This window comes from Dreissena polymorpha, chromosome 6, assembly GCF_020536995.1.
Source record: "Dreissena polymorpha isolate Duluth1 chromosome 6, UMN_Dpol_1.0, whole genome shotgun sequence".
Lineage (NCBI taxonomy): Eukaryota > Metazoa > Mollusca > Bivalvia > Myida > Dreissenidae > Dreissena > Dreissena polymorpha.
In genome coordinates this window covers 25208726-25236325 of record NC_068360.1, presented here as the reverse complement: position 1 = coordinate 25236325, position 27600 = coordinate 25208726, and the positions used below count along the sequence as shown (strand labels likewise).

The 27600-nt window shown below is 34.6% G+C and overlaps 1 protein-coding gene across 7 annotated transcripts in view; it reads right to left on the bottom strand.

Moving 5' to 3' along the window:
- LOC127833569 (desmoplakin-like) overlaps positions 1–27600 on the bottom strand; it is a 65920-nt gene that overhangs the window by 28576 nt on the left and 9744 nt on the right. Inside the window, exon 1 of one of the 7 annotated variants that reach the window (XM_052358889.1) lies at positions 22402–22683. The exons of 2 other annotated variants lie outside the window; for them this stretch is intronic. In XM_052358889.1, the coding sequence (XP_052214849.1) occupies positions 22402–22464 (63 nt within the window). In that variant the 5' untranslated portion in view covers positions 22465–22683. Of the gene's footprint in view, positions 1–4759; positions 4815–11077; positions 11178–14025; positions 14099–18164; positions 18315–22401; positions 22684–27600 lie in introns of those variants that run through there. 4 more of the 7 variants (XM_052358892.1, XM_052358891.1, XM_052358894.1 and 1 more) reach the window with 4 other exon arrangements.

The window sequence follows — 27600 nt, the reverse complement described above, 5'->3', positions numbered from 1 at the left end:
CGTGCCTTCAGAAAAAAGTATGAGGGTAAGAATGATGTCCTGCTGATGCAACCGGAGCTTAATTTTGGTTTATATTCGACTGAGATTCACATTGATTGACTTGGATATGCATTGGAACAAGCAGTCTTTGAGAGAACTGTTACTGTGACAACAAACAATGACGGAGATACTTAGGTGACTGAGATCGAGAACAAAGTAGTTTTTGATATAATGGGGAGATTAATACAATGCAGTAATTGATATAATAACGAGATCAGTGCCATGATCTCGAGTTAATGCATTGATTGATATACCAGTAATCAATAGTTAAAATAAATAAATGATTTATATAACGCAGTTTGCGATATAAATGCCATTATGCAGTGATTGACAAGATGCAGTGATTGCGATGAAAATTTATTGGTTTTGCACGACATATTTAGAAGAGTAGCGAAAGAAATGAGAGTGATGAAGATAATGGTCATATAAAATATAATAAACGGCACGATAACGACACGCAATTTGTTCATATAGCGCAACGTTACCTTTCAAATGTGACCGAACTGTTGAAATGAATGTATGTGACAATTGCAGTGACATAGTCCATTACATGTTTATGTATCCTAGCGCAATAGGTTACATAGCAATAGCATTTTACAAACGCCTTTCAAAAATTACTGAACAGTTTGGTCTCTATTCAATTTCAGATATCAAAGGTAATCATAACCAAATGCATGAACTATTATACGCATTCAAAACATACAATTGCATGCTGAGTCGCTTTATATCAATATATTTTCCTTTAAACACCTCAGAGAACCGCATTACATAAGGGTAGGATTTCGGCGGGAATATTTTGACATTTTGAAATAACTGACAACCTCGGTTTACAATTGTATGTATCATTTCAAAACACATGCTACCATGTAAGAAAATATTGTTTAATGACCCCCACACGTAAGCAAGTTTATACTTGCTATATTTTTGGTTCAAGGATGCAAGCATACACAACGTAAAAAAAATATGTATCGTTTGTTTTTAAATTAATGTTACACACAGACCTCAACACCTCTGCGACTTCACGTGACAAAAAATCTTTTCACAGTTTTTGGCATGTTTTGAAATAAGTCATTAAATGCTTTATATTGATAAATGTAAACATTGGATCTTAAAAGCTCCAGTAAAAAAATCAAGAATAAACATTAAAAAAGGAAAAAAAAAGTAGCCGCAGCTGGACTCGAACCAGTGACCCCCGGAGTCCTGGAGTAACCTGGAGTAAAAACGCATAAGCCCGCTCGGCTATTCTTCCAAACATACTGGGTTGAAGTATTTTATGCATTATATGAGCAGTCTTCGTAGTTTCACAAAATTTAACGACAACAGAACTCTCCAAATTATTCAATCGTTTCGCGTTACGATTTATAATTTTTAGGTTTTAAAATCGTCAAAAGATGCATATAATGGCTATATTAGACCATGGTTAATCTTCAGTAATACTGTTTCCTCACAAATATCATATCTCAAACGAAAATTTACGAATCTGAAACAACCTTTTTTCAATTTTGTCAATTTACCAAACCGTGAAAAGATCCCTTTAATGCGTGTGCGTAAAATGACATCCAAGATTTGCCTGTGTCCGAACTTTCGACGATACTTTCCGCTTTTATTGTATATGTGTTTGAAGAAAGTATATTCTAAGCGAAAATCCAGTTTATGCGGAAAGTGTCGTCCCTGATTAGGACATGTTACTATAAACATGTTACTGTGTTTATATTCGAAAGCACGTTTTTAAGTATTTGGCAGAGTGGGCCTTTAATACTTCAGTACCTTAAGTTTCGTATAGAAATGTATTTATCATTAAGATACATTAGATACTTACAAAACAGAGCTCATCCACGTGCGCGACAATAATTTCGATATAATGGGTATTAAAACACTATAAAACACTGTGTATCAAAACCATCAAACGAGTCCACCATTGGCAAAATGGAGACAGCATAAATATGATATGAACATAAAACATTTCTGATGTAATATAAACCTATCTTTACTATATCTTCAGATAGGTATGTGTAAGGTAAAATGTAACCACTAAACCGAGTAACTCAGATCAGATGCTCGAAGCCATTATGTCAAATACGACATGATCATCGAAGATTGAGAACAAATTTATGGCAAATGTAAACTTAAGTCGTATGATGTAAGACTATAACGGCTTTCATGAAAGTAGTTGACACAATAAATAAGCACATACAACTTAACAACGAGTTTGCGCTGTTGACAAATGCTGCACGCTTTTCAGGAATACAGATGCAAGTATGTTTTATCAACCAGAACACCACATAACTTAATCCATCATATAAAAGTGTGCTGTCGTTTTATAATTTCATGTTAATGCATTTATATGATTTTAAGCATTTCTCCCAAAAATCTAAAATCTTACAACACAGAAACAAACAGGAATGTCCTACAATTAACCGATGTTTTAAAATTATAACAGACACGAAGGTCATCAAAAGGTATCGGCTTAAAACATTTTATATACATACATATTTTTAGGAAAAACACTTACTGGCATGCATAGTAAAATAGCACACGTAGTGTTTGAAACTTCACTGGAATAGTTATTCCTATTGTCAAATAAATAAAAAATGTTCAAATAGAATAAAATTGAGAAGCAATAGCTTTTGAGATTCACGACACAAGCAAAGGAAATTCAAGTTTTAAGGTGGTACTGATAAGCGGAATACGAACAATAAAATCTTAAGTTAAAGATCGTATCATCAATACTATAAATGGTCATTGAAAACTCTATATGAGATGTCAAAATCCCTTTGTATGGCATAGCTGTATATCAGTTGCCTGATCGATATTAAACAAGCCATCCCAAATAAATCGACGTCAAATATCAACCATTCATCTTTATTTAGAGTTAAATATTTTTCTACAAATTCAAATGATTACAAGTATAATTTAGGGACATCGACGTCTGTATGCATGACATGAGTTGAAAAGGACTCACGGTACTCGGTACAGGTCATGCGTTCAATAATGCAGTGAAACTAATTTTATATTCACACCTTCCACATTTAATTTGAATAAGTCAAGCCATAATTCTATTTAAATAGATTTGACATATATTAATGCTATTTGATTAATATTTAACAAGAACCCATGAAGAATATTTTTCCATTAGTTGATCGGACAAGAGTATAATTAAGTCGTGTTCTGAGAAAACTGGGCATAATGCATGTGCGTAAAGTGTCGTCCCAGATTAGCCTGTGCAGTCCGCACAGGCTAATCAGGGACGACACTTTCCGCTTTTATAACATTTTTCGTTTGAATGAAGTCTCTTCGTAGAAAAAATTCAATTTAGGCGGAATGTGTCGTCACTGATTAGCCTGTGTGGACTGCACAGGCTAATCTGGGACGACAATTGACGCACATGCATAATGCCCAGTTTTCTCAGAACACGACTTAATTGTCAATCGCATAAATTATACGTTGCTGTAAAATGGATAATGCTATTCTACGTAATCAGAGAGTGAAGGAATTATTATATGAGGGTTGTTTGCTATTACCGTGCTTGTGATAGATATATCCAATCGAAGCATTCTCACTGCATAGTGTTAACCTGTATGGAAACGCAACTCAACAAATTAAGACCTCCACTGCTATAAGAAATACACTAATATTACAAACAAATTGGCAGATACGCATACGTCCTAAAGATTTCCTCAACGGGTCTAAAATACTGATATATTACAGCAAATATTTATCGCCGTTTTAAACAAAATGTTAATAATAATATATTCTCAAATAATCTGTACGGATTGCACGACGATATTCTAATGTTTCTTATTTCCATCCATAAAAACGTAATACGAACGTGCGAAATACCGGTAAAAGGACATTTATAGCGCTTTTTATAGTGTTTTTGCTGCCCACATATAATTATGGAAACACAGATATCACACGTATTCAATTAAAACAACTACCTCTATGAGCCTATTCACTTCAGTGATCCCGGTGAAACTGACCTATTAATTATACGACGGCGATAAAAATGACCACATACTGGTGGTCAAGTTGTGGCGACCTTCATTTGACCACGCGAAATTTGTAATTTTCACAGGTAATTGGTCGTGACTTTGTATGGGTTAATGCGGACCAGAATTCCGTTAGATGAACCATATTGAAAAACCATGGTATATTTTTAACTAGTGTTGCATTTATTTAAATGTAAATGGCATTGTGTTGAAATGCAAACGAGAACGACGTTTTTTTTACAAATATGTATGCAAGTCAGAAAATGCGAAAATATAACGGCACATACGAAATGGAGGCTTTCAATTAGCATAACGTTTTTCAACAACCCCGTGTATCAATACTTCCCACGTATCAAAATACATTCGAATGTTGAGGGAAAGGTTTATAAATGAACTGCTTTACAATTGGGTATAACATGACTGTATATACATATTTGACAATATAAATATTCAACAATTGTACATAGCAAGTCAATAAACCCCGATGATTTAACATGAAATATACCAAAATTCAAAAAACTGAAATTGTATGTCTCAAAGCATATATAAGATATATTATGCTGCTAAAAGTTCAAAGATATTTTTGAAAACATTTTTCAAAACGCGACGCGATATAAAACTTGTTTAAAGGAAAAAAGCACACCCATAATAATTTGATTAAAATTAACATGTTATCAAGTGTGTCCCAAACTCGTGATGAAAGCAAATTTAAGAAACTTAAGCACGCTTACCTGAAATCAAGAAGCTATTTACTTCAGATAATCCCAACGGCCTTTAGTTTATTTACTTAACGCTGAAACACTGAATGGCGAGACTGCTTGGATGTCAACTGAGTTTATACACCCATATAAAGTGAAAACTGTGAATTTGTGAATTATGACGCGCGTTGCAACGAGTGTGACTTAACCCGTTTGTTTCTTCATGAACAAGGTCGCTTTTTGATCTACCAACATTTAATTCGTGTCAACCCATAGCAAAAACAAATGCATTAATAAATAAATGCATAAAACGCATTCGATTGGAAATAAATTAGCCCCGCTCTGAGGAAACAGGGTTTAATGTGTGTGCGTTAAGTGTAGTCCCATGTTGGTTTATGCAGCCTAGATTGGATTTTCGTTAAGTGTAGTGCCATGTTAGTTTATGCAGCCTAAATTGGATTTTCGTTAAGTGTAGTCCCATGTTAGTTTATGCAGCCTAGATTGGATTTTCGTTAAGTGTAGTGCCATGTTAGTTTATGCAGCCTAGATTGGATTTTCGTTAAGTGTAGTGCCTTGTTAGTTTATGCAGCCTAGATTGGATTTTCGTTAAGTGTAATGCCATGTTAGTTTATGCAGCTTAGATTGGATTTTCGTTAAGTCTAATGCCGTGTTAGTTTATGCAGCCTAGATTGGATTTTAGTTAAGTGTAGTGCCATGTTAGTGTATGCAGCCTAGATTGGATTTTCGTAAAGTTTAGTCCCATGTTAGTTTATGCAGCCTAGATTGGATTTTCGTTTAGTGTAGTGCCATTTTAGTTTATGCAGCCTAGATTGGATTATCGTTAAGTGTAGTCCCATGTTAGTTTATGCAGCCTAGTTTGGATTTTCGTTAAGTGTAGTGCCATGTTAGTTTATGCAGCTTAGATTGGATTTTCGTTAAGTGTAGTGCCATGTTAGTTTATGCAGCCTTGATTGGATTTTCGTTAAGAAGAGACTTCCTTTAAACATAAAGTTCCATAAAAGCGCAAGGTATCGTCCCTATTAAGGCTGTGCAGAATGCATACGCTAATATGGGGCGACACTTTATGCTTATGCATTAAACCCGGTTTTCCCAGAGCGATCCTTAAATGCAATAAGATGTGAGCCGTGTTCTATGAAAAGGGGGTTTAATGCATGTGTGTAAAGTGTCGTCCCAGATTAGCCTGTGCAGTCCACGCAGGCTTTCCGCTTGTATGATATTTTCCGTTTCAATAAAGTCTCTTCTTAGCAAATATAAAGTTTTGTCAGAAAGTGTCGTCTCTGATTAGCATTTGCGGACTGCACATGCTTATCTGGAACGATACGCAACGCATGTGCATTAAACCCCTTTTTCACAGAGCACGGCTCAATTATAAACTGGCTAGCTTGTCGGATCAATTAGAATGGACACCGAAGTACAACTAACAATTACAGTAAATCCATCTCAAACCTAATTTGAGACTTAAGTATACATATAAAATCCGAGACTACAACAGAGCTTCCCACAACGCATGAAAGCTCAGAATATACAAATGAAAGGACATATATAAAACATAAGAGGGTCAAAATAAAGGGAGGAAATGGGAGAACTAAACTATAATTTGTGGCTACGAAAACGCACATTGTTACTTAAGACGAGAATTAATTTCATTTTATTATTAGCATGTTAATGTTATCAAATTGACTGATATTGTATATTGAAGGTGATAACAAAAATTACCTATCTTTAAAGAGCGATATATTGAAAAAAAAGGTATTTTTCAAAACAAAGTAGACGATGAGATAAATGCTGATAATTTTGTTATAAAATAGGGGACCAAGCTGATCGCAGACTTCTTGGACAAGTGAAAAACAAACATTTTAATCAAGGGTCGCACAATAGAGGGCTAATATTACATTCGCATTACGAGCAAGCACAACAGCAATGCATCATCAAATGATAAAATACTTTTCAAATGTTGTCTGGAATAGTGAGTCCACAAAAAATTAGATTCGATTCGAGATATTAGTATAATTGAATATGCAATTGATTGGCAATTTATAATGGGTTGTTTTGCGTCTACAATGTTCTATGTATACAGAATTGCCTCCCTGAGCTTTTTGACGAACGTAACATTGTTAAGGTAATGTAACTGTGTGAAGAGAATACGTTTTGTCAACTGTACTTCCTGTATGGTTGCAACATTTGATTTTAAGGCAACAAACAAGTCAAGGCAGCGATATACAATAAATTTACCACATAAACCAGGTATAAGTTTTATTATGTTAACTATGTATTAAAAAGCAATAATTAGCATGGGATTTAAAACGGAACAAGAACGCTAAGAAAAAAAATGCTTGCGTGTTTTACGTAATTGTATTGTACTTGTGGAATTGAACACACTATATAATAGAATTAAAACATTAAACGCTAAATAGTACAAGCCCGATGTCGTAGAATCAGAAAATTAAACGCAAAATAATACCAGCCCGATGCCATAGACATAGAACTTTAAACGCTAAATAGTACCAGCCCGATTTCATAGAATTATCCCTTTAAACGCTAAATTGTTACTTATATCGACACATATAACATTTAATATATGGGTTCTGTTACTGAAAATTATGTCAAATTGCAAAATAGTTGGTGTTCACCATGTTAGTATAATACTTAACATTCCTTGTTATACTAAAGGTAAACCTGACAAATGTTTCGTTTAGTTCAAGCTATATCAGAGTGTATTACAAGGGTCTCATGCTCACCGTGGTGATGTCAGTTACTTCCAATTGCAGCATTCTCGTTGGTGATTTTTTGTTGAACCGTATTTGTTGCAAGAATTATTATTGGTCAGCCACTTAGCCCAAATACTAATAATAGTACTATAGAATGTCCATTTGGTAAAATCACAGTCTCTTTCCACCTTATTTGTTCTGATTTGTTTGATTATATACTTTGTAAAACTCGCTGAAAACCTGTATCTTCTGTTCTTGCCCTAACCTATTGCTTACGTAAGAGTTATTAACTCGTTGTTTACCCGCATTAATTAGATAATTTGCTTAGTTAGCACAAAAAATAACAATTTTCGCAATCCACATTTAGTCAGGGATGTTCCGGTTTCAAGCAGCGCAAGGTTTTAACAAATATGATATGTGTAGTATTGTAAGTAATTATTCGTAAAATTAGCAAATGTTAATAAAATACAAACGAATATCCATTCTGATTCGGCAGGTCCTGATTTAACGAATCACCTCTCTGGGTGAAATACAAACTCAGTAGTAAAATTTCTAAAACCGATCTGCAGGGTCAGCAATAAATTTTCTCCCTTAAACTGTGCCAACTTAGTGCCACATAAGAGTATATTAATCACTCGTACTTGAATCGTATCAACTTTCTTTTTTATACATTAGCCTTGCATTTGAGATGTACCAGTTTAAACATTGAACGCACATCATAAATTAGGCATCGTGATGTATTGAACCATGTGAAATAATATATTAAAACAAGTTTTTGTTTGTAATTGTATACACGAATTATAAGTAGAGATAAAGGCAGCACCCATCACATTTGACAAAATGTTATATCTGATATGCAGACAAAAGTTACTTTATGCCTTAATGTTTGCAAACCCATATGCGGTGGATATCATTGGATAAAATTATAAATATATAAACGGAATACGGCAGTGCTGTACCTAGGTATTTGACGGTTTCAGCGTTCCTTATATATTTTCTACTTTCAGCTAATAATAACAAAACCACAATGACATAAGCTATTTTGTTATATATAATTGCATCAATAAAATTAAGGCAACTGCACATAGTTGTCAATTTCTCAATACTACTTAAAGGTGATACCATTTCAAGGTGCCTATTAATTAGAGTACAATGTCGAAATTTACAACACCCTTTTGGTCAATGTGTTGCGACTGTTCAAACAGATTGCTTTGTAATTATCACAGGTACTCACTCGGTCGTAAAATCGTGTGGGTTAACTGGATATCCGTGAGAGAATTTTGTTGATGAAAAATACCTGCATTGTGGGTAAGGTTATTGAACAAAAATAAAACACATAACCAAAATTCGACTCCTTTTTTTCATATCCTGCAATATCAAAGGCCATTTTTCAAGCGCAACACATGTTGTTGTTGTTTTCAAACATACCAATTCTACCGATCTGCAAACATTTCCTAATACTAAATTTACATAAAATTTACGTTTTTTTACGTAGACATGTACATCGTATAAATAAAACATTAAATCATTCACAGCAGGCTGTGATAATTCATAAAAAATATCAATCACGCCTTTATGTATAATAACATTATTTAAGAACAGAAAAACGTAACGCTATTTAATTGTACAATGAAGATCACAATTGCTTGTAAAACTTTTAATGGTAGAGTCGATATTTGAAACATATTCAAGTACCGTATAATATTTTTGAAGCTTTTAAAATTTGATTGCTTACAGATGCATTTTTTTTCTTACATAAAGATGATTGGACAAATAAAAATACAGGCTTATTCGATTGAAAAGATTGATGCATACTTCACAATTATAGCACTAGAACATTCACCAAACATAAAAATATAAATATATATATAAAACAATGAAACTAATGAAATAAGTGTTTGTTCTTGTCCACTTCTTTAATAGAAGACACGCGATGAACATAAAATGATTACAAACGGGATCTCGGCCTTGGAACGGTCAATGCAAAGCATTGGATGTTAAACCGGATTGAGGGCTGGCGAAATCTCACACCCACCCCGGAATTACAAACGCGCGTTTGTAACGATCTCAATACGGAATATCGTTATGGCCATCGTGGTTACACATTAAAATCCAGAGGGCGACAATGCCATAGTGCAATAGTACGACAGTACGAAGGCGACAATGTGATAATACGATGGCGACAGTACGACAGCGCGATAGTACGATGGCGACAAAGCGATAGTCATAGCGTATTGTTGCCATCGTATCATCGCATTGTCGCCATCGTACTATCGCGTAATCGTACTGTCGTCATCGTATTATCGCATCGTCGCCATCGTACTATCGCACTGTCGCCGTCGTATTGTCGCACTATCGCATTGTCGTCATCGTACTGTCGCATTGTCGTCTATCGCCTTCCGGTACAAATGCGCACATCGTATTTTTTCCTAGATGGAGTCACGTTTAAAAATACTTTACAGTTCGGCATACCTTACATCAAATCCCATTATATAACTTAATAAGAATTTGATTTCATTATTACTTTAACCTCTTTCAAAGTACATCTTCATAAAGTCATCTCTTTTGTTTCTGCAATAAGAATAGTTTGTGTACCGGAAGGCGATAGTCGACAATGAGATAGTACGATGGCAAAAATGCGACAATGCGATAGTGCGACAATACGATGACGACAGTGCTATAGTACGATGACGACAATGATACAACGCGACAGTACGATGACGACAATGCGAGATTACGATGGCTACGGTGCGAAAGTACGATGACTAGCGCATTGTCGCCATCGTACAATCGCGTTTTCGCATTGTCGCCATCGTACTATCGCATTGTCGCCATCGTGCTATCGCATTGTCGCCAGCGTACTATTGCACTATCGCATTGTCGCCCTCTTGATTTTAATGTGTAACCATAATGGTCCTAACGGTATTCCGTAATCTCAATGATAGAAAACTATGCCTACAGAAAATGAAAACATTCATTGCAAAACGTAAAGCGTGAATCAAATGCGTACTAAGCACTTTATATTATTGAAGTAGTGTCGTAAGTGTCGGAAATATATTGAAACGATCAGATGAGAAGTTTGAAAATAATTTGTATACGCGGAAATTTTTTCAATCTACAAAAGAAATTAAACTATCAAATAAGTGATGTATCTACAGAAATTTGTCAAGCATACTAGATATTTGAAAAATCGTAAATATGCTTGATCAACATACATTTTAACTCGCTCTTCTGCTTAACCTCATGCAAAATGTGCTAAAAGCTAAACACATTAGCATGTATTTACCTCTATGCTTAACCCATTTATGCCTAGCGTCTAGAAAAAAAACATTGGAACATAGGGTAGACCCAGATGAGACGCCGCATGATGCGGCGTCTCATCAGGGTCTGCGCTGTTTACTTAAAGGAATTTCTGTAAGAAATATTGTAAATATAGAAATAAATATATATGACATCCCTAATTTTGAAAATAAATTGATCCAATTTAGAAGGATGATAGAGTCATAAATGGGTTAATTGGCACGCGATCCCGCGTACACCTTATTAAATTCAAATATTTTTTGTACGTTGTTAGACGTGTTTAAAACATACAAATAAGTATGAGAGAGCTTAACTCGCTTACCTGGATATATAGTCAACAAATTTACTTTAGAAAATTCCAACCGCGTTCACTTTACTTATTTAACTCTGCACCACTAAATAGCGAAAATGCTTAAGTGAATGTCAACCGAGTTTCAACTCCCGTTCAAAGTGACATCTAACATGCATGAGTTGTTACGCGTGCCGTTATGAATGTGATCTAAACAGCTTCTTTCTTTGCCAGTCGGATCGTAATTTCACATGCCAGCGTTTTCGGGGATATGGGAGCAAACAAAAAAGGAATTAGTAAGACACAAACGGTTACAAAAGCGACTGATACCTGATAGTCAGGCATATCATAATGACATCAATTTGTCGACGTATGCAAAAAAGAAGGTGAAGCAATGTTAAACGTTAAGTTGATAAGACTTTTCAAAAAAGGTCGATGACATACATAACAAGTATTTGTTATAATATCACAATATCAAATCATTTGTGTCGTGCTCTGTGAAAAGGGGGTTTAATGCATGTGCGAAGAGTATCGTCCCAGATTAGCATGTGCAGTCATTTTTTAATTAAATAAATTTTTCAAGTAATGACGTTTGTGATTCATGTCAACAGCAACAAAAATCGATTTTTATCAATGAAAAGTGTGCCTTGATCTTACTAAATAATAGATCTTACTCTCAGCAGTATAAATGGTCATGGGAAAATAAATGTGCGATGTCAAAATTCCAATGTGTACAAGGCTGTAGATCACTTGCCTAATCGATATTTAATTAGCCACATCACATAAATAAACATATAATATCAAGCATTCATGCATGAAACGAGGTAATAAGGAATACGGCATTCTATTCAAGGCATGCATTAAATAATGCAGTGAGACTAATTTTACGTTCACACCTTTATATTTGAAATTTCAATACGTTGAGACATCATTCTATATACATGTAAATGTACGCTGTAAATCTTAATAATATTTTATTCAGATTTGATAAGGACGTGTAATTTTTTTATTTTCATTAAAAAAAGAATGGCGGACCAACGTTACATTGAGCCATCGGTAAAAAGGTATATACGTAGTTAAAAATGGATAAGGCTATTTCACGTAATCACGTAAACGTATAGGAATAATCTTTAGGGGTGTATATTTACCGTGCATGTGAAAGTCATATCAAACTATAGCATTCTAAATGGTGCTTGAATTAATACAAACTCAATGCAAAAAAACGCCACTCTTGTTATTTGACAACCACTTTGCCCTGCAACTGAAGCACTCATGCAAATACTGGAAAGTATGTCAGTACGGACCCACGGAACACCATAAACATTTAATAAGCTTTATTTAATGCATGCAACAGGTATTACATATCGTTAAGTCGAATATTATCGCAAATATTTATCATCGCATCAAAAATGTTACAAATAATACATGCTGAAATTATCTTCCGGGTTGCACTTGGCAACAACGATATTATTAGGATGAAACTACATATACAATACGTAGAACGACCCGTGCGAAAGTGATCTGACATTTACAGTGTTCTTTATGTCACTTTTGCTACGCTCTGATAATTACCGAAACGCGATGACACGACGCAATACAATAAGAATCTATTATATAACACACAATTAATTACAACAACGTCTTCTATTTGTCACAATATTGATCCCGTGGACACTGACCTATCTTTATTAGAGGACAGCGATGACACTGACCACTGCCTGGTGGTCAAGTTATGCAGACCTTTACTCAGTTGACCACTCGCAGGTCTTTGGCCGTTAAATTGTGTGGGCTTAACAACCAAAATGTCGTTGGATGAAGCTTATAGCAAAATAATTGGTTGTTTTAACAGTCCGCACAGGATAATCAGGGACGAATTTTGTCCCGTTTATGGTATTTGTTGTTTAAACGAAGTACATGTGTATCTACTTATCGGAAATTAAGTTAAGACAGAAAGTGGCCTCCCTGATTAGCTAGTGGGAAGTATATACATGCTTATCTTGCAAGACACTTTTCACAAATTTCATTACACCCCGTTTTCCCAGAGCGAGGCTCATTTTGATTTACGGCTACAAAATAAAATGTCCTTTTTATAAATAAAAGACAAAAACTTCTACTGAAGATATTCGTAGAAAGTCTAGGATCGAAAGCTTCACTTTCTTCGTGTCGTAAAAATATTCACAGTAAAGGCGTACACATTGTGGTGACTACTTAACTGCGTTGAAAGTAAATGTGATACAAGTTAGTTATCATGACAAAAATGGGATAATATTTTAATGCGCATGTAAGCACTTTATATTATAAGATGTATATTATTGTCTGAATAATGAAAACTTCATTTACTTTATCTGGATAGTTATGTGTATTTTAATAAAACGCTTTTTTTAATGTTCACTTTTATTGAAAAACAAACGTCATTGAAATCTTGCAAAGCTAAGCCATTATCCGTTTCTCTTTTCGTACAGATCCACTGGTAATGTTACATGTTAAAATCTTATTTTTCAACTATAAAACCCGCTAAGCAAATAGAACAAGCGAAAAGCAAATATGTAGAAATCCCGGCGGATCACATAAGACTCAACTGATATTTCATTCGCACTGATAGCCACCGTGCACAGCAAAGCATCATCAAATGAAATAGATACGGTATACCGGTATATATTAAAATTTGACTTAACTACCAAATCCACCAATATGAAAATTATCACCAACCTCAGCTATTTGCATTGGAATTGAATGACATCGACAATAAATCAAGCAAACAGGTATTAGTTTTATAATATATATCATAATAGCATCAGTATATGTTACGGAATTTTAAACAAAGAACATTATGCGGTGAATGTACTTGGATAAAAATCCATACGCAAAACGCAAGAAGGCCTCGCTGTACATATTTGCAATTAACTGCGTTCTTTATGTTGTGTTTGTCATCAGTTATTGGCAACAATACCAAGATGACATAAGAAATAATTATTACTTACAGACGCAATAGCAAAATCTGCATGCATGTGTAAATGTCACACTCCTACTCAACGGTTGTCCCATTTGAATGGACCTATTAATTAAACGACAATGACGAACATTACAAAACTCCGGGTGATCAAGTTGTTGGGAATGAACTTCAAATTTACTTTGTACACGTTATTATCGCAGGTAAAAGATCGTAAAATCTTAAGAGGTTTATTGAATATCAGAGTGAGAAATTTGTCGGATGCGTGTATTTGAAATGTTTAACCACCACGTGTTATTGAAACAAAAATATAACATATATTGACAACGACCCAAAATTTAGTTTTCTAAAGCGATATCGTAATATAAAGGTACCTATTTCAAAATACATATATATACGTCATTGTTCGCGTATCTTTAATATAAAAGAATTCGAGTGCAAAATAAAGATCATACAATGTGCGTATTTTCATAGCTTTATAATTACCGTTTTCAAAGTAAATACTTGACAGGTATGAAGTCGCATTAAAATTATTATTTTACGCACTTACTCACTGATGCATACCGGTATATTTATTTCACATGACGAGTATGCACACTAAAACATAAATAGAAATAACAAGCATTTTCGATAGAAACGATTATTTGATACTTTAGCACAGGCTAATCAGGGACGAGTCTTTACGCTTTAATGATATTTTTTGTTTAAAGAAAATCTCTTCTTAGCAAAAAAATTCTAGTTTAGGTGGAAATTGTCGTCCCTGATAAGCCTTTATGGACTGCACAGGCTAATCTGGGACGACACCTTACGCACATGCATTAAACCCCCTTTTCACAGAACACAGTACATATGAAAAGCATTAAACGCGGTTTGAGAACATTTGACCTTGCAGTACGATCTTGAGATTGGATGAGCATTTAGAGAACGTTTCGTGAAAATCAGTCAAAGGGTTTGGAGTGTTGGAATGGACACGGCAATGGAGACTCACACATTTGATTCTTAAAGGGATCTTTTCACGCTTTGGTAAATTGACAAAATTGAAAAAAGTTGTTTCAGATTCGTAAGTTTTCGTTTTAGTTATGATATTTGTGAGGAAACAGTAATACTGAACATTAACCATGCTCTAATATAGCCATTATATGCATCTTTTGACGATTTTAAAACCTAAAAATTATAAAGCGTTGCAACGCGAAACGATTGAATAATTTGGAGAGTTCTGTTTTTGTCGTTAAATTCTGTGAAACTACGAAGATTGCTTATATAAGGTATAAAATACGCCTAGAATGTGTACTCGGCGGAATAGCTCAGTAGGCTAAAGCGTTTTTACTTCAGGACTCTGGCAGGACTCCAGGGGTCACTGGTTCGAAACCTGCTCCGGGCAATGTTCTTTTCCTTTTTTTATTTTTTTTCTTGATTTTTTACTGGAGCTTTTACGATCCAATGTTTACATTTATCAATATAAATCATTTAATGAATAAGTTAAAAAAATGCCAAAATCTGTGAAAAGGCCCCTTTAAGTACTTTGCATGCTGGGAAATTTGTCGTCTGCTAAAATGTCGTCTGCTGAATTTGTAAAATTAGCATTTTCTTCGATTTTTTTTCAAAGAATACTATCAGAATAGCAAACAGTTTGGATCCAGATGAGACGCCACGTTATGTGGCGTCTCATCTGGATCCAAACTGTTTGCAAAGGCCTTTAAAATTCGGTTCCCGCACTGAAAGGGTTAAATACGACTGACTCGTGCCTTCTTATCACATCGACTCAAAATACTTAAAATTTGAGGAACGTTTCGTGAAAATCCTTAAAAGGGTATATGAGATGTAGTTTTGTGTCACGTGCGAGACCTGTGTTACAACTGTATAAAGTCCCAAAACACAAGCAGATATAAATCTTATCTATTTGGTCCTTTTCAATGAATCAACTCAACATAAAGATTTTAAATTCTGTAATCGACCCGCAAGTTCGCCTATTAAGTGCATGTATCATCCTATGTCAGATTACTGTCACACAAAACGATTAATCACTCGTACTTGAGTCGTATCACCTTACGTGTATATCCCTTGCGATGCAATATGAACTACCAGGATTATTGCACTATTTCTTACCAACCATGAAGTTAAATATATACACAGTCTTATGTTTTTAAATATATTTTATGAATTATAAGCATATGTACCGTATATCTACTAATCATCACATCTGACAAAATGTAAGAAGTTATATATACACACTTATTTATATTCAAGGCCGCAATTTTGCACACCGATGTTATTCGAAAGCCCTGTCAAATACAAACACCCACTTCTAGTGGTCTTTGTGCTATTATTTATAAGGTAAGGCATGTTTAAGTTGTTGCTGATTATGATGGGGATGATTTTTATAGTATTTTGAGAATATAGAATAATACATTTACTTATGACTAAGAGTAATCGCTTATTTTTTCTTCAAAACCGCAATTTTGCACACCGATAATCAAGGATACAGCTGGGCTGCACATATTCACATTTACCGTGTTCATCACACTGCTTTTGCTGACAGCTGTATATATTACGAAAACGCGATTACATGAGCCATTTTTTGAGACCCGTTCTTTGAAAACCGGGCTTAATGTATGTGCGTAGAGTATTGCCCCAGAAAAACTTACCAGGGACGACACTCCGCTTGTATGGAATTTTTCTTTAAAAAGTCTCATTACAACGTGTGATCCGACATAAATCTAAGCGGGATGCACAGGCTAATTTGAGACAATACTATACGTACATGTACTCAGGCCGTTTATCCCACAGAGGCCGGTTCATTTACAGTGTATTTTATTGCACACATAAACTAACACCTACATATCTGTACCAATGTCACATCACTAAACCGCGCTGATCCCATAAATACTGACCTATCAATTAGAGGACGTGGACGAACATGACCGCGGTAGTTACTGTTCGTAGACCTGTGGTCAATTGACGACTCGAGCTTTGTAATTAACTTACATGACAATTATGTTAAATATCACAACACATGTGCCAAGGCCAAATATCAAGTTAACGTTTTATTCTGACCGTATCTTTGAATTAAAAGCATGTACTTATTCAAAGTGCACGAATTAAGATTGACATATTGAATATACATACCATATCGATTAAATCGAAATGTTATTCACCCGGAAATTTGTAAAATAGTACACGCTGTTTAAACGAATATACGTGTCAAACAGGCTGTTCTTACCGAAAAAAATATTGCATTTTGCAATAACCTTGAACAACCGACAATCGGCCCGCCCCATATAGCAAGGCAGTATAAATTCTCCTTATTTCGAGCTCTGCTACACTACACCCTCCATTTTTTGAAATTCTTATTAGAATGTCCTACTGCCACGACACCTGCGGGACGTCGGACAGACAAACAACCAAAGTGGATCATTTACGTTGGGCGCCAATGTAACCCAGCTCGAAAAATCGTCGATCACAATGGGGATAGAACCCATGACCTCCCGAGTGCTAGGAAGACACTCTACCGCGTCGCTATAAAACTAGCTCAGCGATTTTTCTTCCCCAATTGGGAAAAGTACCTGTACGATACCAATTGGGAAAAAATAGCGCGAAAAACCCTGAAATTGGGAAAATTCACGCCGGGAAATCTTCTAATTGGGAATGATAGTTTTTTTTAATTGCTTTGGTATCAAAAGCAAACATCAACTCAAATATTGATTAACATTCATTTTGGCTTGAAATGTTCAGTTTAAATGCTCATTTTATTTGTTAACTTGCAGACAGCAATCGGCAATTTTGTAATTTTTCTTCTATTGGGAAAGTACCTTTAACGGGTACTTTATAAAGCAGGGGAAAATCGCTGTAGCTAATACATCAAGGCAGTATAAATTCTTCCTATACCTAACCCTGCTATAGTAAGATATTCATCCTCAAATATTTTGTAAATATGCATTTAGATTAAATGTTTGATACAAGCTTTTACGTTGACTTGCTTATCCGTGCATATTTTTCCACGAATGTTAAAATTAAAACATACTGTACACGGAAATAGCAAGTGTAATCGACCGAAGCGATTATTATATATGATTATTTCAGGTTAAAATTCACAAAGAATGACTTATTTTGAAAGTGATACATATTTGATAATAACAAAGAGTGCAAAATTGAGAGAATTAAAACGCTTACCTAAATATAGTCACCTTATTCACAAAAGACAATCCCAGCCTTTTTAATCTTATTTATTTAACTCTGCACCACTGAAAGCCGGCCTGCGTTTATGTCGAGCCAAGTTTCAACGAAACCTACCGCGCATGAACTGTGAATTAGAAAAGCTTCTTTCTGCAAAGCCAGTGGAAATTTGATCTAGTCATTCACATACCGGCATTTAAGGTCATATGAAAGCACAAACATGCTTAAAAACGTGGTTGGGGTCGACATAAATGCGACGGGGTTATCAGGACGCTGAGTTGCTTACTGGATGGCACTTTTCGAAAAAGGGGACAAACCAATACTCATCATTTCAAACTAACTTGACAAGTTTAGTGGTTATGTATTCAGCAAACAATATTACAACTATTATTTTATCGATATCGCTTTTTTATTTCCTTGTGTACCTCATTTAAATATGTATCAGTCATACGATCGATTTCACGCGCCGTTCTTGAGTGAAAATGACGTCATTAGCAACGTCAAAATTACTGTCGCTTTTTGACGCTCAAGTTTTAGCGGAATGTTGTTACTGTGGATTTTTGCATAAGTAAATAGCCGAATTCATGATCATTGAGATACAAAATAGAATTGATCAAAGAGTTGTTAATTACAAAGCACTCGTGTTGTTGGTATATGAAAAATCGCGTTTAAACTCGTTTACTTCTGGTACATTCGTTACTAGGTAATGCCGTTTTTGGCATAATTTTTAACAGAAATTTCGTTAACTTACAAACATTAAATGCACAAACTAAAATCAATTGCGCTAAATAATGCAGTGGTTACTATCAAAGGTATGTTATAAATAGGGTACAATACAAACGCGATGTGATATTGTCTCGTATATGCATGGCATTAGAGGCATTGGGCTATAGCCCTCGGGCCAGTACTGCCAAAGGAGTAAAATACGGGCCCATGATTCACCTTGGTCGGGTAAAAAAACTTAAACATTTCTCATATTCAAGGAAACAAACAGCAATAGATTTTTTCAGTGAGCATGATTGTTAACCGGTTTTCAAATATTATTGTTTAACATTAAATGAATATACATGTAGGAATTTTAGCCGTGTGATTACATTTAAAAAGAGGCTAAAGCCAGGGGAGTTAAATATAAAAAGGTCTCCGAACTTCACCGTTTTTGATTAATTGTGTAATTAATGCGACTGATCTGATATTAACGGCCATATAAAACATATAATACGACTTTTCATAAAAGTGTTTGATATAATATTAGAAATAGCGAATTGTTTCTACATCCGTTTAAATACTAGTAAGTAAGGAATGTAGAGAACTAGGCAACGTAACTTGTACTTGCATTAGGTATGCGCGTTACATTTATATTAACAATTACAAACACTCGTTAGAAATATTTAAATTGTAGTAAAGTATGTTTTACACTCACCTCATGCGTTACTTTCTAACCTATTCAGTTTTGTCATTTATGTGTGAAGCAAACACAATGTGTGTCGCCCTAAAAATACTTAAAATCAATTAAAAATGCCAATGTAGTTTGTTTTTGATTTATGCTCAATTATTTATTAGTTATATATGTATGGCTCTTAGGTGTCAGTGAATTGTATGGTAATTGGGCGTCCGTCATTATAAAATTATGAATGATATATATGTTCATATACAAATCTGATAATGGCACCTAAATGTCATCCGTTGATAGAATACACGTACAGTTTCAACTTATGGCATACTATACATTATACATGACTGAAATGATGAAGATTGTTTTTTTCATATGGTATAAATAAGCGAGCTGAAGTTCACATAAAGGAACCGCTAAAACTCTAAGATCTGAAGCTAAAAGCTAAACTCTTTATCTGCATCGTTGTATAAAGTGAACCTTGCTGTGGGAAAAGGGGGCTTAATACATGTGCGTAAAGTATCGCCCCAGATAAGCATGTGCAGAGACAACTTTGTGGAATTAGTAACTGTATGTATCACATGGCTTGAAAGAGACTTCATGTAAACTGACCAGGCCTTTTATAATAGAGTGTTAAGAAGCTGATTTGCTCTGGGACAGCGTCCAACATCAGGACTTCTTCATCTCATAATTTACTTTATCCTATTACCAGATGAAAATCGATAGCATAGCAACGATCGTATAAACTTTACCTTTATACTATCGCTATTTTTAGACCATGGTTTTCCGATCTCTATCTTAAGAACACTATATGTTTCGATGTGACGTCATAGCAAATGATGACGTTGAAGTAAACAAACACTTCGGAGTCAACTTTGAAAACCAGCGCTGTTTCTTCGAATTTTAAAGTATTTTTACTCTTTTTGAACGATAAACGACCACAAAATAATAGGATAAATAGAATATTATGTGAGTTTTGGATAAAGATCAAGTTTATCATGCTCGGCCCGAACCATGTTAGCGCTCGGCAAGCCTCGCGCTACATCGGTTCTAAGCCTCGCATGATAAACTTGATCTTTATCCAAAACTCACATAATATTCTCTATATATAGTATCTATAGTGTATGTAAAGGCATCAAGTGCTAACCAGTTCACAACATATCAAGCATAGTATTGTGATCTACAAAGCATAGTATCCGCCATAATGACAGAATAACCGACATAAGGTACAGTCAGTGGGAAATAATTAAATTGGACAACAACCAAAAAGTATGCAATGATTTATCTTAATAAAGTTTGGGAGCTTAATACGTTCCGAAGAAGTGAGAAACATAACATTTAGTTTTAAAATTAAATCTCCAAACTTACGATTGTATTAATAGACAACCAAAAAATATGTAAGCACTAACACGAGGAATATTATACAGTAGTTTACATTTATTAAAATGTAATTTCAGACGCAAAAAAAGCAAAATGTTTATTTACATATATGATAATGGACCTTATCATTTTAGCGACCTTAGTACGATTTCCTGAAGAAAATGTCTAATTTACTTCAGATCATTCCAAATAATATGTTTAGCTAACCCTGAACCACTAAATGGCGAACCTGCGTTTAAGTACAACTCTCGTTAAATTAAAAGTAAAGCCTGTCTCGCGTGAGCTAAGGAACGCGTCGTAACAAATGTGATTGAAAAAAGCTTCTTTCTGGATGTGCCACATCGTTATTTTGAAACAGCCAAACAAATCAGTTTGTTTAAAATCAAATGAGAGCAAAATCAAATGCACGTACATATATTAACCTCTGAACAATAAGTAATTTACTAGCACACACGGACAATGAGTGTAAATTTGTAGAAACCAACCAAGATACGTTATAGAATTTTAAGACTAAAGGAAAATATTCGGAAAAAGCGCATTATAGATTGTAAATCACTGGGATAACAAAAATGGTCATAAGTGCGTACGTTTAGTCGATTCAATAACCATGCTATAAGCATGACCGATTTAACATTGTTTCCTTTTTATTTTGAAATGCTTTTCATTGCAAATGTTACTAAACGAATGTCATACACGTGTCCTTTAATATGATACAACCAGCCACTAAGGTCACGACACCTTAAAGAAAAAGACTAAAAGTTATGAAATATTTCATTGTCTAATGCAGAGATGAAATGTCACCGAATTTATTTTATGAGGTATTAATGCGACATAAAATGTAACCGAAACGAAATAATATCTGATCTGTAATGAAATAAAAATCCCATAAAACATCCTACGCATTATACTTTTCACAGAGTACGTCGATGACTTACATGATAATTATTTGAAATAAAATCATAATAGCAGATCATTTTATTGTCATCGTGATAGCATGCAGTTTGAAACGTGTTTTCATCGCTAAAGACAATACGTTATAGTTATTACCCCCACGGATAGCCTTTCACAATGCAGTATTTTTTTTAAATTAATTTTAGAAACAAATATTAACTTGTTTGCCTCATTTTTTATACTTAACATATTGCTTTCAGTTAATTTATGCTTATGCCATTAACTTTTCTTTGTGTCTATACAAGTTTTATTCCGACACGGTTACATATGCGTCATTGATTAAGTATGAATGATGTTCGTATATGAAGTTAACATCATCACCTCAACATTGGTGGAGTCTATTGACAACGACGTCAAGATTTATAATCCACAAAAACGTTGATTTTTAAACCGTACATGTCATTTAGAAATATTAAAAAAAACACGAACACTATGTCGTGATAACGAAAGGCAATTACAAATACATAGTATTTCATGTCATCACGAAGTAGAAACAAGGGTTATAGGGCTTACCCTGCTAGTGATAGTAATATCCAACTTCAGCATTTCTCGAGGAATTTTGCTGTTTAAATGCATGTAGGTCAGGTTAACTCAATAAATTTATCGCTCTTGATTTTTGTCAATTTCTTTGCACAAGGAGGCACAATAATATTACGTCTCGTATTGTAAAGTTCACATAATCTGCAAGGCTTGGCTCTTTAAGCTGATAACTAAATGTTAGGTACACATTGACAATTTCACTGGCATTATATTCTGGATATGCTTTGCTATCTGAAGTGTCGATTGTTCGTGATCTGACTCGGCGCCTTTACTTTTTGTTCTCGATTTGTTTACCTTGCACAAGAATTGCTCGAAACCTTTATCTATGTAAATCCGCCGTCGGTTTGCTCAATCTTACATCAAATCTGATCCAAACAGTAATGTAATAATAGATCTTGTACAAAATTGATTATTTTAATATCAAGCAGTGCTAGGTACAACATAGAACTTAAAGGTCGTCGATAGCAACTTCAACCTGCTAAAGCAGTAAAGTATAGAATACGATAAGTGTTTTTGCCCAAACAGATCTAAGATACCTCGTTATAACGACCAGCCAATGAAACGTTCCGAATTCAGCGTCCCAGGTTCCTTTTACCGATTTGCAATGTCAGCAATGGAGTATTTAATGTCAAGTGGTGCCACCTTACAGCCACAAAGGAGTCCATTAATCACTCGCACTTGTATCGTATCAAATTTCTTTTTATAGCCGTTGTGTTTTAATTAAGTGATAAAAAAACTTTAAAAGGTGATGGTACATTAATTAGTGATTGAAATTGATATTGTAACATACCGTAATAACTCTAAGTTTTCGGACACTCTCAGTTTTCAGACACCCTCTTTTTAAGCAAAAATAATGATTTTTCATGACTCTTTTTTTAAAATTATGTTTATGTCTGTTAACGTATCTTCTGGATTGTTAGTGGAAAAAACGATATACATGCATTTATCAAAATGTATGAACATGATTCATATATTAGCATGCAACATTACAGGACAACGCTGCAAATAGATATTTCATTTGTTTTTTCTAATAGTGTTGTCGCTGCCCACTTATACTTTAGGAAGCAATATGATACGGTATATTAAGATTACATTATATTTTATGACACGTATTCTACTGCTATTGTGGTATCAGTTACACACCATTTACTCTGTTGCTCATGACATTGATCTATTAACCCATGTATGCCTAGTGGACTCTCCCATTCTTCTAAATTGGATCAAGTTATTTTCATAATTAGGGTTGTCTAGTATATTTATTTCTATATTTAGAATATTTTTAACATAAATTGCTTTAAGCAAACAGCGCAGACCCATATAATACGCCGCATCATGCGGCGTCTCATATGGGTCTACGCTGTTTGCCAAGGCCATTTTTCTAGACGCTAGACATAAATGGGTTAATAACAGGACAGTGCCCACACCCTGGTAGTCAAGTTGTGGAGACATATAATCACGTGACCTATTATGCGTTGTCATTATTACAGGTTATCAGACGTGGAATTGTGTGTAGTCTATTGAATACAGTTGTGATAATTTTGTTAAATGAAACATACTTCACATCGAGTATTTTGAACTTTTCCCCGTGTTTTAACCGGCAAATGACACGGGTAATCAAATAAAAATAACAACAGATTTACAATAACACGTTGCCCAAATATAAGTAATCGAATACAAATAATGATCGTAAGTGTTTATAACAATATACGTGACTACCACCTCTATATTGCTACAGGTAACGGACGTATATAAATTTCACCATCACTTCTCTGATATCGTAAAATCAATTGTTAAAATCAGTAAAGATGAAAATAGTATCAACAATATTGGGAAATACATATCATGACGATTTATATATTGTATATCACACAAAATGTTTAAGTCATTTAAAACAAGAAAAGAAAAGAGCACGTGTATTGAAAAAATGAATTAAAATCCAATTGAATGACATTAAGTAAATGCATATATGCAATAAGAACAATAAGCGAACAGTCACGCGTGCATTATTTACAGGTAAACGATAACCCGATTGTTAGCACTTTTGTTAGCACTTTTGCGTTGCGGTAATACGAGCTGGTAAACGTGTATTGCACTACTTATTAAGAAAATCGAAGAGACTATCTTTAAAAGATGTGTTGTTTAAATTCATATCTTAGCTATACAAAAACACGCACATGAAATAAAGAGGCAATTTACTAAATATAATCCTTTGATTTATTTGAAATCGTCCGTTTGTCAACCGAGTTTTAATGATCGTTAAATATAATGCACATGAATAATGACATGTGTCGTAACTAATATGTAATAAATCTTTATATATGGACCAGGTGGTATCTTGATACAGCCAAACATAGCAGTATTTAAGTTCAAATTTAAGCAGGATTAAATGCATTTAAACGCGGCTGGGTCCACATTTTTGACATACGGAGACTGCATTGCATGCAGGATCAATCCGAAGGCAAAACAAATGTCTTATTTTTAGACTGCGCTAATTACAAATATACATTTTTCTAAACGACAAATTAAATAACATATAACACACGTATCACTGCCATCGACAAATTGAATTCATTACAATTTCAAACAAACTGACATTCAAAGTGCTGCATCTTCATCTTGAGCAGTTGCATATTCGGTTCAAGGACTTCATGCACATTCATATGCGTCGCATTGCGACATATTTTTATGGTAACAATATCCCTATTATTCTGAATTTCAATAAGGGCTTTGTGACAGTCTGTGAATACTGAATTGGTAAAGAAATGAGTTACGCTAAATAACCATTTAAAGCAAAGTGTGTCACACAATTGTCAACATGATTTATAAAGCACTATTATTTGTTGTGCATTCAAGTCATTTTTCCCTTCGTATCTTGATGCTTAATCAGTGCGTCTGCACAAGACACACGCAGTGGATAATGTTGTTTTTTTCGTTTTGAGTTTGAACAGAATTTTATGTGTATTGTGTGTTAAAGGCGTTTAATGAGACACAATAGACACTGACAGTACAATTACATGCGGAACATTATATGCATAAAGAGAACACTGGTTTTCTTAGATGAAATCACGCTTCAAATCCTTATTGGAAAGGGAGGCGATGTACAATTTTAGGGAAAATGCGCGAATAACAATATGTGCATAGTCTCCCTTTTAATTAATCTTTTATCACTATCAAACTGGAAACAAATACACGTATTTTTCTTAAATGTTATTCAGATTATTTTACTCATAAACAGAACAGAACTTGAGACAGGTATTGTTAGCTGTTCACCACTAGGTCATATATTTAAAAAATTAATTATGTGTAGAGTTAAAGGACTTTATATTCAAGACCGCAATTTTGCACACCGATGTTATTCGAAAGCCCTGTCAAATACAAACACCCACTTCTAGTGGTCTTTGTGCTATTATTTATAAGGTAAGGCATGTTTAAGTTGTTGCTGATTATGATGGGGATGATTTTTATAGTATTTTGAGAATATAGAATAATACATTTACTTATGCACACCGATAATCAATGATACAGCTGGGCTGCACATATTCACATTAACCGTGTTCATCACACTGCTTTTGCTGACAACTGTATATATTACGAAAGCGCGATTACATGAGCCATTTTTTGAGACCCGTTCTTTGAAAACCGAACTTTATGTATGTGCGTACAGTGTTGCCCCAGATAAACTTACCAGGGACGACACTCCGCGTGTATGGAATTTTTCTTTAAAAAGTCTCATTACAGCGTGTCGCCCACATAAATCTAAGCGGGATGCACAGGCTAATCTGAGACAATACTATATGTACATGTACTCAGGCCGTTTATCCCACAGAGGCCGGTTCATTTACAGTGTATTTTATTGCACACATAAACTTACACCTAAATATCTACATATCTGTACCAATGTCACATCACTAAACCGCGCTGATCCCATAAATACTGACCTATCAATTAGAGGACGTGGACGAACATGACCGCGGTAGTTACTGTTCGTAGACCTGTGGTCAATTGACGACTCGAGCTTTGTAATTAACTCACTCATTTGAGCGTGGACTATTGCGATGCATCTGAATACCAGTGTGATAATGTGTCAGATGAACCATATTATGTAGCATTTGGAACTAAAGGCAAATGGTCTATTTGTCGAAACAAATATCACAACACATTTGCCAAGGCCAAATATCAAGTTAACGTTTTATTCTGACCGTATCTTTGAATTAAAAGCATTTACTTATTTAAAATGCACGAATTAAGATTGACATATTGAATATACATACCATATCGATGAAATCGAAATGTTATTCACCAGGAGGAAATTTGTAAAATAGTACACGCTGTTTAAACGAATATACGTGTCAAACAGGCTGTTCTTACCGAAAAAAATATTGCATTTTGCAATGACCTCAAACAACCGACAATCGGCCCGCCCCATAAAGCAAGGCAGTATAAATTCTCCTTATTTCGAGCTCTGCTACACTACACCCTCCATTTTTGAAATTCTTATTAGAATATCCTACTGCCACGACACCTGCGGGACGTCGGACAGACAAACAACCAAAGTGGATCATTTACGTTGGGTGCCAATGTAACCCAGCTCGAAAAATCGCCGATCACAATGGGGACAGAACCCATGACCTCCCGAGTGCTAGGCAGACACTCTACCGCGTCGCTAAAAAACTAGCTCAGCGATTTTTCTTCCCCAATTGGGAAAAGTACCTGTACGATACCAATTGGGAAAAATTAGCGCGAAAAACCCTGAATTTGGGAAAATTCACGTCGGGAAATCTTCTAATTGGGAATGATAGTGTTTTTTTTTAATTGCTTTGGTATCAAAAGCAAACATCAACTCAAATATTGATTAACATTCTTTTTGGCTTGAAATGTTCAGTTTAAATGCTCATTTTATTTGTTAACTTGCAGATAATGCACTTTTATGGATCAAAATTGACGGCATTTGCCTTCCTTTTGGAAAAATTTCAGACAGCAATTGGCAATTTTGTAATTTTTCTTCTATTGGGAAAGTACCTTTAACGGGTACTTTATAAAGCAGGGGAAAAATCGCTGTAGCTAATACATCAAGGCAGTATAAATTCTTCCTTTACCTAACCCTGCTATAGTAAGATATTCATCCTCAAATATTTTGTAAATATGCATTTAGATTTAATGTTTGATACAAGC